The sequence below is a fragment of the Pseudochaenichthys georgianus genome, chromosome 10 (assembly GCF_902827115.2).
Source record: "Pseudochaenichthys georgianus chromosome 10, fPseGeo1.2, whole genome shotgun sequence".
Lineage (NCBI taxonomy): Eukaryota > Metazoa > Chordata > Actinopteri > Perciformes > Channichthyidae > Pseudochaenichthys > Pseudochaenichthys georgianus.
In genome coordinates, this window is record NC_047512.1 from 17,169,364 (window position 1) to 17,181,952 (window position 12,589).

General features: G+C 39.3%; 2 protein-coding genes across 4 annotated transcripts; one reads left to right on the forward strand and one right to left on the reverse strand.

The window, feature by feature from the left end:
• Window positions 1–2,031: 2,031 nt before the first annotated feature.
• On the reverse strand, window positions 2,032–7,544 carry LOC117454437 (seipin-like). Of its 3 annotated transcripts, none has more exons than XM_034093668.2 (10): window positions 7,440–7,544; window positions 5,523–5,598; window positions 5,355–5,433; window positions 5,124–5,267; window positions 4,981–5,016; window positions 3,865–3,999; window positions 3,686–3,783; window positions 3,269–3,398; window positions 3,054–3,111; window positions 2,032–2,961 (listed from the first exon to the last, which is right to left on the reverse strand). In XM_034093668.2, the coding sequence occupies exons 2-10, from the start codon at window positions 5,564–5,566 to the stop codon at window positions 2,930–2,932; spliced, it is 756 nt and encodes a 251-aa protein (XP_033949559.1). In that variant the 5' UTR covers window positions 5,567–5,598; window positions 7,440–7,544; the 3' UTR covers window positions 2,032–2,929. The 3 variants fall into 3 exon arrangements, with proteins under 3 accessions (XP_033949559.1, XP_033949557.1, XP_033949558.1); XM_034093666.2 differs by having other exon boundaries at window positions 5,523–5,775; window positions 7,440–7,535; XM_034093667.2 differs by lacking the exon at window positions 4,981–5,016 and having other exon boundaries at window positions 5,523–5,775; window positions 7,440–7,535.
• A 2,711-nt stretch (window positions 7,545–10,255) lies between these two features.
• rnaseh2c (ribonuclease H2, subunit C) lies at window positions 10,256–12,494 on the forward strand. The gene is made up of 5 exons (XM_034093669.2): window positions 10,256–10,364; window positions 10,810–10,964; window positions 11,641–11,753; window positions 11,896–12,015; window positions 12,284–12,494. The coding sequence occupies exons 2-5, from the start codon at window positions 10,811–10,813 to the stop codon at window positions 12,305–12,307; spliced, it is 411 nt and encodes a 136-aa protein (XP_033949560.1). The 5' UTR covers window positions 10,256–10,364; window position 10,810; the 3' UTR covers window positions 12,308–12,494.
• Window positions 12,495–12,589: the final 95 nt, after the last annotated feature.

Sequence of the window (12,589 nt, forward strand, 5' to 3'; positions counted from 1 at the left end):
GTTCTATTTATATTGTCCCAGGAAGATATGACGGTGACCCAGCATGAACAATACCAGGACATTGAAACTGATGCAGCCTTAATTTCTGGAACCATCACTCATTTAATTATTTACACCTGTGCTTTTGCATCTGTGACCATTTAAATAACTGAAAGCTCACTGTATGGTACAAACACCTATAAAGTCCTTTGTGCCCGTCTAAAAGTGTTAGCGCAGTGTCTGTCTGTGTGTTTGGCTTTTACCAACAGCGCATACCTCAACAGTTATGATCTGTTTTGTATATACACAAAGCAGCTGCCACCAGGCACACCAAAGACAAACTAAATAAACAAGGGAAGCAAAGGTAGACCAGAGCATGCTTAGTGGAGTCCCTTTCACACAATGTCTACATTATATGCTATGTATGCTTAGTTCACCTTCTTATGTAGTGCTCTTTTATTTAGTCGAGGCTTACTATGTACAACAATGCAAAATACTGAGAAGATCTACTCCCTCCTCCTCCTCCTACTCCCACTGCCCACTTCCCTCTACTGTCCTATCTACAGCAGCCAGAGCCAGGCATGCAAACATCATTCAAATCCGACTTTGCCAGAGTCCTCTTTCAAGCCGATGCAAATCAGCAGGACCACAGGTGTGAATGACAGTTGAGAAATGTAGTTGTATTAAGCCATCGCCATGGAAAGTGCATAGACTGGGCTAGCATATGCAAGACAACGTGTGAAACTGCATCTCACCTTCCTGAAGGCCCTCCTCTTTGAGCCAACATCCTCTCCTTCACTGAAGACCTCATCGCTCTCTGCTGAGGAGAAGTTGATGGAGGAGCTGGAGGAGGAGGAGTGTAGAAGCTTGGAGAGGATTGGATGTGGGGAGGACCACTGATGTGTTGTGGAGCCCTCTTTGATTCCTATCAGCTCCTCTGCCTCTCCATCCCTCCTCTCTTGGGTCTCCCCGCTCCCCTCGTTCTCCCCCTCTGACGATGTCTTCCTCTCTTCATCCACTTCTTCAATCTCAAAACTACAGTTTCTACCTCTGCAGTGTTGCCACTCGCTGTTTGTGCCCCCTTCCATCTCCTTATCCCCACACTCGCTCTTCTCTTCCACTCTTCTATTCCCACTCCACCTCTCCAATCCATCTGTATCTTCACCGCGGCCCCCCACCCTTTCCTTCCTCCTCATCCTCCATTGTTCCTTTACTTCATCCCTTGCGCATCTTGGGATCAATTCAATGTTTCTTTCTGTGCCTTGACAGACCTCATTCCTGTCTTCCCTCATCACGTCGCTCGACTGACTGAGCTCATCGTCTCCATCCCCGTCTTCTCCGAGTCCCCCAATGCACTGATTGTAAGGGGGGAAGCTCTTTGTGGACTGGAGTCTGGGTCTGGATCTCACTTTGACCCTCCTGCAGCTACTGGAAGTCCCTTCTCTAATTGTCAGATGTTGGTACGTCTTATCTGAAGAAAAGTCAGTATCCATTGTTGGATTGTTCTCCATCTCCATCTCCATCCCCTCCATGTAGTTATCATCCGTCATCACATCCATCTCACGGTCCAGTGTGAGAGCGTAGGTGTGCGCCACTACTCCATGAACACATGTGCTTATACAAAACCAGGGAAATGTTTACAAAAGATACACAGTTTTGAATGTGTTTGAGGAAATTCATTTACAAGTCTAAACTCCAGTTTAACACCTCCACAGCAATATTTCTAAGCTTTCTTCAAATTACACAAATGGAAATATAGAACTACAAATGATTGCATGTGGATAACTTACCTTACCTGTGTCTGCCACCTGTTAGAAAGCACTGTGATCGTCAGTGAGCTACATCTCTCTCTCATTCTCACTGGTGGTGCAAAGTTTTGCATGCAGTGGCGTCATTAAGTTTCCAAAGCTTCAAGAGGACATCCAGGATCGACACTACGTCAGATAGCAGGATGGAAATACTATAACGTGTCCTCCAATAATGAGAGTGCACTTTGTGTGTTAACTGTTTAGAGGCAGTATTCTCTGAAAAGATTCAAACAGAAGCCTGATGAAACATTTTTGTAAAGGTTTTTATTGCAACAGTTTAACAGAATGTACACTTAAGAAATAATTTGCAGCCATTACTTAATAACTCACATAACTAAATCTGTGTTCATATATTTTTTGAAGTAGAAAGAGGCAAAAACAGGTTTGAGATCATTGTGCATTTTGATCAAGTAACAAAAAACAGGTTTTAGAAGTTTTAACATCATCTATTTTCATCACTTTAATATTTCTATTGTGAAAATGTGGATTGTCATCATAGTTGTCATTCAGTTAAGCAAGATCCTTTTCACACAAACCTTATTGAAATAACTTAACTTCACAGTATTTGTGACTTATCAGTTAGAAAAGACAGTGAGCAGGTTTTAAGAACTTAGAGAAATATGTTAGCCGGCATGTCTTTACATTAAAAATGAAACAGCTTTACAATCTTGCATTTCATACAGCTGCAGCTAAAGGGAATATAGTATTTCCATAGAAATAACAATTCAGGGTTATAATCTGAGTATTTCCCAATTTCATGTTTTTGTCTGTATGTATCACTATACTATTTACTTTCTAATGTCTTATCGAATTATTGAATATTGTTGAACAGTTTTTTTGATTGAACTACTAATCCAAATGTTGAGGTGCAGAGTATTAACAAAGGCATGAGAGACTTGAAACAGTGCTGAAAGAGTGTGAGACAAACAGAGCTTCAGACAAACACAGAGCTTCAGAAGTCTGTGGGTGCTTTCTGAGTCATTTCCAGCCGTCTCAAGTATTCACCATTACATCTTTTTATCGCTCACTACACTTTCTCATTATCCTTGAAAGGCCTCCGAATCGTATTTAAATCTGAGGTTGAACCTGTCTGTTCTGCAGCTCTGGGTTGTTGCAACAGTGCAGATGGGGCCTCTCTCCGCTCACATTCGTGGACCCACCAGCTCTGCTGTACCTACCGAGGGATTCATTCTTGTAGTCATTATCAAGTGTCTTAGGCAAATAACTTTAAAAAACATTGAAATTCTCTCAGTGTGTTTTTTGTACCTCCAGCAGCATTGCTGTGATCCTCTTGGTTGATGTTCCGACCGCCATCTGTTCTGAGCTGTAAACAAGCAGAAGAACATGCGCTCAGAGCTCGTTGAGGCTGAGACACAATACCCGAGAGGAATATATTTCACGTTATCATGGAACACCAAACTCATGAAGTGTGCAGGGCTGCAGCTACAGTTACGTGTCTGCAGTAACGGCTCTTCTCTCACCTGCACTGGTGCCCAATCCTCTTTCAACAGCAGCTTCACATAGCTGAGGACGAAGAGGAGACTGAGGAAGACAAAGTTACTGGACACGCCCACCAGGGCTGAGAGGAGAGGGAAGTTGAACAACAAATATCTAATAGAGAATACAAAGATAGAAGAGTCATTATAACTTGTATTATTATATCATATGTTGTATATTTTGTATTCAGACGTGCAGAAAGGATTTTATATTTTTGACACATGCAGGAACTACACCAGACACTAGTGTTCCATTGTAAGCAGGCCCGAACTGGCCACACTAAAACGATCTAAATCTAAATGAATAAATGTGACTGGGGGCTACTGTGACTGTCCCTCTATTTTTCTTCTTGTTTCATCATCAGATATTTAACATCATATCTAAATTAAAACAGATGTTACCTTATACCAGTGAAGTGGGCATGTACGTTGAGCTGGGATGAGTAGATCTGCACTTTGTTGGAGAGGATCTCAATGACGGCCGTGACCGATGGGAGATACTATACACATGAAGGCAAACTTTTTAGTCAACAAAACACACGACACATTTTAACACGTCGATGAAGCAGTCCAGGACTCACTGGGTCGTCCGTGTAGTCTGAGAAGAGCTCCACTTCCAGCACTTGTTTCTGCTCAGAGACTCCGGTCAGAAAGGCCGGGAGGAACAGCAGCGTGCTCAGAGACCTCAGCAGCTCTGAGCGGTACCGGAGCATACTCTGAACCGCAGGGCAACACAGTCATACAGACATAGTACTGTCAATAAATTATTTCAGTCTGTAACAGATTACATTTAATCAGGATTACTCAATCAGATTACATAAAATAAGAACCTGTATCTATCATCTATTTATCACATACATATCGGACCAGAAATCTTAGAACTTTTATTCATTGCTATTAACATATGAATAGCTCGTCCCACATGTAGGACATACACACACATGCAAAAGCTTTACCTTTGCATATAACTCAATTATTTGGTTATGTTTAATGTTTAATAAGCGTTGACAAAAGGCTGATCTCAGTGGACTCCCCCTTGTACAGTGTTATAAAGTTTAATACAATAGTTCTGTAAAGTTCTTCTATTTTAAACTTTTTGTGTTGTCTCAGTTCTAGGCAGTTTTAGGCCTCGTTCTGGCATTACATGTGACTGAAAGGTCTTTCAAATAGACTATTTTGTGTTTCTAATTAATATACATAAAATTCAAAACACTTTATGCAAAAACAACCAAAAATGCAGCTTTAGTAAAAATACCATATCAACACCTCTTTACTAAAGTTTGAGGCTTCAAAAGAAGTAGTATTTATAAGAGTACTGGTTTCTTTTTGAAACCACTCAATCGAGTAATTTAAGTCAGAGGATCTTAAGCTGCTGTAAGGACCACATTCCCAAATAAATAGCAACTAAACAAAACTTGACAAACAATAGAGAAAAAAAGAACTGGGATGCAAATATCCGGCAGTACCTCTGGTGAAGGAGAATAGCTGATTTAAATGAATAATAGCATACTTTACACATCATCCTGGAAGATATATGTATGATGTATTTCATTTAACAATCATACATTCACATGTTTGTGTGGACATCTCTATCATCACCTGAACACTGAGATCACATTCTGTTGCAGCAAGCACAAGCAGTCTAATCTGACCAGGCTGAGTGATTAAAGGTTAATGTGCGTCAGCGCTGTACTCACAAAGCGAGAGCTGGACGCGGACAGCAGTTGTCTTGCCTGAGAAACACACAGCAATGCAACAGTGAATCATTGAGCATGAACTAACAATGAAGCATTATTTGATTTAAGGCACACATTTGGAGATGAACAAATCAACAACTCACAGAGCGAGCAGAGGAGGCAACCTGCCCTCCTTTCCCAGAGAAACAGGTAGTCTTGATCATTAACATCCCCAACTCCTGATTGGTCGGAGAATCAGGCATGTCCAGCTGCAGAGACATCTGATAGGCCTGGCCAAATGTCAGCACCTGAATGTACATTTTTAAAAGGTAACACTCATGGGAGAAGAGATAGATACAAATACACAGATTGATGCACAGCAAATTCATACATACATGTTTCTTATTCCTCATCAGAGAGATGTTGGCCATTGGATAAGAGCATAGAAAAGAGGCAGGAGATTCACAGTCCGTCCTGTAGACAAACATGGGAAAGCCAGAAAGATAAAATTACAAGACATAAATTACAGTCTGATGCAGCTGGACAAGATATTACATACACACCTGTAGTGATAGTGCACAGGTGTGGAAAAGGCCGCCATGGGCATGTAAGAGTAGTAGAAGCTGCCATATAAAAAGGCTGAAATCCAGAGGAGCAGAAAGACAATGGAGAACACAGTAAAGCCCTGAATAACTCTCTGACGGGCACGTGACATCCACGTGACGACAGCATCCTGGAGCCCCAGCAGCGCCCCAAACATTCGAGCTGAAGGTTCTCCATCTCCTGAACGCATATCACTATTTTTACTCATGAAATCTAAACATAAAAAAAGAGAGTACATTTATTTTTTGGAAAAGCAGATTAGTACAGAGTTAACCTGGAACAGTTGATAAAAACCACATTTAATGCCACCACAAGTATGATTTAGTGTAAAGACATAATGAAAAGGATCACAATGGATTTTTTCCATATTTCACTTTAAGTCAAATTCACATCAAGAACTGTTTTGCAGAGGCAGAACCAAGTCATTGTTTTGAAAGTCAAAAGTAAGTCTCAAGTCTTTGCAGTCAAGTCCCAAGTCAAGACTGACAAGTCCCGGGTGCCCTTTAGCTCACCTGTTGGTGACACTTGTACAAAGGCTCCTTTTGATATAAAGGGACCTTAACTGAATGCTGCCCTTTGCTGTATATCACCCCCCCCCCCTTTTCCTGTCCACCTTCAGCAGTACTGTATACAAAATGAAAAAATCCCTGAAAAAAGGTCACCTGAAGAAAATAACTTTCAAATTTGGTTTGCAGTCCAAAATAGATCATCATAATGTTTATCACCAAATGTAATTTCATTTTAGACATACACATTCAATTACTGCGGTTTGCTTTTTGTTGACCATGTAGATGGCATAGTTTTTGGAAGGAAGGAAATCATCTTTGGTATATTTTTCTACTGGAGATCAGTAACATTAGTTCTTCATGGTTCTATCCTGTGACTTGATTGGATGATGTTAGATAAAACATGGAAGTGGAACATGATAATCAAGGGTTGAATTTCTGATTTTCAGGTCAGAAGGCTCAGTCCAAGAGAAGTCATGAGACGTCAGTGCTTAAGTTAAACTTCAGTCTCCAGTCATCAATTAGTGGCTTGAGTCTAAAACTCCTGCTGTTTTATTTCATGGAAAAGTGTGGTTGATGTTTTCATGATGTCCAGAAACAAGCCCCACTTTGATAGCAGTGATGGCTGTGAAACCACTGAGTCTGATCTCAGTCACAAGCAGAGGCCTTTAGCATCAGATGACTGAACCAACTGTGTCAACAGTCAACTGCCGCTCTGACTGTATTACTGACAAGAAGCATTTAAGAAAAAAGTAAAAAGAATCTGGATGTTTTGACAAAATATGTACTGTGTAATAATGTTGGTGGATCGATGTTTAATTTTCTGTTTCAGTATAAGCTGTTTAATTTCTCATTTCATGCTACTTATAGTGATCGAATATATCACAGTAGCCAAGTATTTAATATTAAGTATACTTTTTCATGCCACTTTCTGCTTCTCCTCCACCACATTTAAGAAGAATGAAGAGTTTATGTTATAAATAAAACGAAATATATGACTTTGTACAAATAGAGATGATAATTTGTCATTTGAAAGAAAACTATTTGAATAATTTAAACATCAAACATTTATAGTTGCCGGCTTCACTAATGTGGATTTGCGTATTTTCCTTTTTTAATTAGTTTATCATTCATTTTGAGTTTTGTAACAGTGGTTATATACAAAAGAAACATTGTAAAGGCGCCATCTCCCTGCATTGGGCACTTTTACTTTTGATTCTTTAAATGTTCCTGATTATACTAACTGTACATACTCTTACTTTAATAAGATTTCCACTGCAAATCAAACATTTATTTTGTCTATTTAAACATCCATGTGATATCCATCAGCAACATGCCTGCAACAGCATTATTTTGTTATAGAAAACTCACCTCTGGCCAACTGTGAGTGTTAGGAAATCACTTCTCTTTCCCCTGAAGCGTCTTTATCCACAGCTTGACCCTGTCTGGATAACATGTTGTGATCCTTCAATAACGTTGGCTGCTGAAATAGCTGCCATTGGACGGGCTTAGTCCATCCCACATGATGAGAGACGCTCTGCCAACTGGAACATAGTTCTTCGTGTTAAATATGACACTGACAACAAGGCCAAGGCTTTGAGAAGTGTTGAGAACTATACTTCTTACCAGTGGCGAACCGTCAGGGCCTTCAAGGTATTCAGAGAATACCCTGGAACACTCAGATAAAACAAACAAAAAATCGATTAAATTATATAAATAAAATGTATATAAAATGAATAAATGAGAATTGTATCTGTGTTGTTGATCTGTACTATTACAGTGTTACGTTGATTTGTTTGTCCTTCTCGGACCATGCACTACGCATTTCAGTGGTTTTGTGTTAGAAAAGAAAGCAACCAATCAGATCTTGTCCTTCAACCAAGGTATTCTACATCCTTGATCGAATGCCCTGGCCGTTGCACTGAATGAGAGCGTACGTTTGGACTGACAGTTTGATCAACCAATCATATATTGATTTGTAGCCAATGGGCGTATTCTTTCAGAGTTTCCCTCGGTTCCAGGGTACTCAAGATACAGTGGTTCTCAAATGGGGGTACGCGGACCCCTAGGGGTACGTTGGAGCACTGCAGGGGGTACGTGAGATTTATTTTATGTTAATGAAAAAAAAACACATAAGTAATGCATTTAAACAAACTACTAATAGTAGATTAACTACTTTATTCAAAAGTTTACAGTAATTCTGGACAATAAACGGGGTGCTCTCTTTTCCTCTCCCTCTCCTGACAGCCCGTCAGGCTCGTGCAGCTCGCTGAACCTGTAATAAGTGACCCGACAGTAAAGAATAAATATATGTATAACTAGTTTAGCTAGTTCCAGAGTAGATAAACTAGCTAAGTGTGTTAGGTCTAACTCTTAGTGTATTTCATTTTTGCTCCACTCAACGGTCCGTCACAGCAGCGGAGCTGTGATCATGAGTTGCGTGTTCTCCGTTAGCAGCAGCTGATCTGATCTCTGATCTCTCTCTCGCGTCCGGTTATACTTCACTCGCGTTTATGTCCAAATCTATCAGATCTAGCTAATTATATGACTGCCTGCTTATCAAAGGACCTACACATTAAGCGTTGCTTGGCAATGGCGTGTGGCCGCAAAGTATAGCGCAGCATTATGCATATGTTTATAGGAGGGGTCAAAATCCCATGCTCATAAAATGCTCATATTTTTTCTCTTCATTCCCGACGCATAAATAAATAAATAGATATACAAATTTTAGGAGCAGTGTGGGTTTTATATGAACAGAGTTACACATATTTCAAAACTCGAAGTGTAATAACTTTGCCTCCCTGTCAGAATGACAAAGATCCTCAGTGAAGCACGAGCCCATGTTTCTCACTAAATTGTAAGTACAACTTATTAAAAAGATCAGTTTAATGCAGCTAATGTCGTCTTAGTGCTATTGCATGATGTTAAAATGGGTTTGCCATGAATTTAGTGATGGATTGTAAACATTTGAAATGTGTGTTTCTCAGGTTGTTGTTTTAATAAATCAGACACTGATGGTGCAGCGCTGTGCTGTACCTCTTTAGGCTTGTTTTCCCTAACAAATTGTGTTTGCGCTGATCAGGGGGTACTTGGCTGAATTTTTTTTTCAATGGGGGTACATTATTGAAAAAAGTTTGAGAACCACTGCTCTAGAAGGCCCGCTATAGTTAACTGTCTCGAGACAGAGGATAGATTAATGCGACGAAGCAATTCATGCCGTTTTATTGTTTTTAACGTTGAAATGACAAGTGCAACAGGTGAAGATGAAGTTGTTGCGGAATTGTTGTGAGTATCCTTTTCAAGACGACAATTCAGTGAAAAGACGGACATTATAATGCCGCGGCGGGGGGTGTGTGTGTCTACAGAAGGTCCAGTTGTGATATACACGGTTCGCCACTGCTTCTTATATTAAAACGACATATGTTTAGCGGACAAAAGAGAAAAATAAAGAGTATTATGAAAAGCTAAAGCTACTGAAGTGTTATCATTAATAGGAAGTAGGAATATAATGTTAACATCTACTATGTTTTGGTTTTGGGAATTATTTAAACTAATTGTTTCATTGCATTGCCTTCTATGACAATGTTAGGGGATCATTTGACCTCATGGGCAGCTTTCGTTTCAAGTTTAATCTTGCCTTTTCCTTTGATTCGTAAATTGAGGGTAAAACAAACAACTTTAAAATAATCTGTAGTTGAATCCATAATGAAAATATTTGTTATTTGCAGCCCAAATTCTTTGTATTTTTGCACATCCTAATCCACACATTTCATTTGACTTTGATCGAGCTCAGTCTTAAACTCTTCTAGGCCTACTAGCAACGTACATTGATCTGTTCCCCAAGTCTTGATCCTGCATTGTACTTGTAGAATTGTCCTTCTAAAGGACCATGGGATAAAGCCCAAAGTATCTTATGTTGACAATAATTAAGCTAATGTGCAAGTCTCTTACGCCATATTTTGAATACGAAATACCTACAAAAGAAGGGATGAAAGTGCAGATACTACTGCTACTCTTTTGTGACCAATTATGTTAACACAATTGGATAGATGTGTATTGGCTCAAAGAACAAGAAGGAAGACAATCAAATAATCAAGAAAACAGATCTAAAAAAGCAGAACAAGTCAAATAGTATCCCTCCAGTAGGGGGAGACATACCTTACTGCAAGAGAGAAAACCCGCCAAAAAACATCTAGCAGCGTAGAAGAAGACACTTTTGTCCAATCACACGCAGTCTGGCTCTAACCGGAAGAGGTCCAATTTATTTCACAAAAACATTTGGAAAACTGCTAAAAGGTTTGTTCCAGCTATATTAAATTATTCCATATTGAAGTCACGTAATAACGCGTTAAAAAACCATATCAGATGATTTAAGAAATCACGCTCATAGGGTACAGATATTTAATAGATGAGGCATGCTTTTTATTCTATGTAAAGTCTGATGGTTTTCTACTGATACAATTATTTCTCCTTAACATTTCATAGAAGCCCACGAAAAAAACATGTATAATACATATGTATACACTCTCTATGTACTCGTAATCAGATCACTTTAACGGACCTTACTTTTTCTTTGCACCGGAACTGAATAAATTATCTGAATTATCTGAATGGGGGAGAAATACTTTTCTGTTGTAGCCAGTGCATACATCTCATACATCACCTTTTTACATGTATCAAATCACAGCAATACATTTCAGGTTTTAAATGTGTTTTGTTCTCTTCTGTCTTCTCATCGCAGCATGTCCTGTAACAGCAGTGTTACCCGGGTTAACGTGTCCTCTGTGGGCCAGGCGCAGAGGGTCCCAGTCCACCTCCTGCCCTGTGAGATTGAACACAATGGGCCGGCCCAGGTCTCACAATACCTCACTGCCACCACCAAAGACTGCAAACAAGGTATACTCAACCTCTCTGACAGTAGACCAAAGCTGACTGTTACTGGTCTGCTATTTATAGAAAACAACGATGGAGATAAAAACAAATGCAATGTATCCAATGTCAGGATGGTCAACATAATAACAGAAGGCCTAAGTTATTTTTCTTATCAAAATAAATAAAACAGCATAATTATGACCATGTATAATCCACAGCTTTTAGAAAATGATTGAGGATGCTTTGATTTAGTTAGTCACAAAGATTGATTAACAAAGGTGTATCTAATGTTTTCAGTAAGCTGAGCTCACTTAAAGATGTAGAAAGCAAACATAGTGAAACCACTTCCTCAAAATAGTATGAAACAGATAAGTAGTTTCCATACCCTTTACAAAATCCTGAAAGCAGAAAACAGAATTTGTACATTTGACACAAAAGAACATCATAGGTAAAACACTAGGAACTAGACTGAAATGCAGAGTGGTCTGCAGAGCTATGTTTTGTGTAAATGTTGCAGATATCCTTAGAATATATTCTGTTCTTGTCTTCATGATTTTTATTCTTTTGTGTGATGGACATTAAGTTGTTGGTCAGGTGACCTTTAAAACTTTGTTGCCCTTCTTTTGTAACATAGCTTAACATTTTTACCACATAATTTTTTGTTTCTAACTACAATCCTTTGTACATTTTCTCCTTACAGAGAAGATGGTATCATTCAGAGGGCGTGGGTTGAAGGGCCAGGAGCTCAGCTGTCCTCAGGGCTACACTGGCTTAGTGCTGAAAGAGACCAACAAGCCCGGCTCCGACCAAGAGGTAAACATCTGACGCTGACCCGCAGTCTGGTTCAGCCAAACATAAGGCAAAGCTCTGATTGCACGGAGGATAACATCTGATTTCAGTTTGGTAACTATTTTGTTATTATGTGTACTTAATAGTAATTGATATGTGTTTTCAGGACAGGACAGTGAAGGTATCATCTGTGTTTGACAAGCTGACCTACTGGAACCTGGAGACGCCACCAAACTCTGACGATACTGTTGTGATGGCAATGGATTGGCCAGAGTTGGCTGAGGCGGTGAGTTGTTCTGTTTTGTAGCCAACTTTACAGAAGGCTGTTAAATCAAAGACAAGACCAATTTGTGGCACCCAATGAAAAGTTTCTTAGTTTAAGTAAATTAAGTGTCCTGGAACACTGATTTGTATTAGGTGTGATTCAAAGCGTCGTCCAGTTGACAAATGTACTAACAACAGTACAGTAACATCTGTCCCATAAGTTCAGTTCATCGTTAACTGCTGTTAAAATGAATGAAAATTAATTGTTATTATAATGTTTTCCCTGACAGATCCACGGGCCAGTAGAAGACTGAAGAGAGAAAAACGTATTTTATGCTGAAGGATGGTGTGTCACGAGTGAACACTTTAAAGTTGACTTGCAACAGACAGTGAAATAAGTGCTACAAGTTCAGTGTAATTGTGTTACAACTGAAGAATAACAAATGTTTATATTTTTGTACATTTTCTTTTGTAGTGAAATAAAAAGAAACTAAAGGATAATTTTTAGTGACCAACCTGTGTGATTTTGTGATTCACTGAAACGGCAACATGAACACAATGTTTTACTAAACAGTGTTTATTCACAAATTGACCTT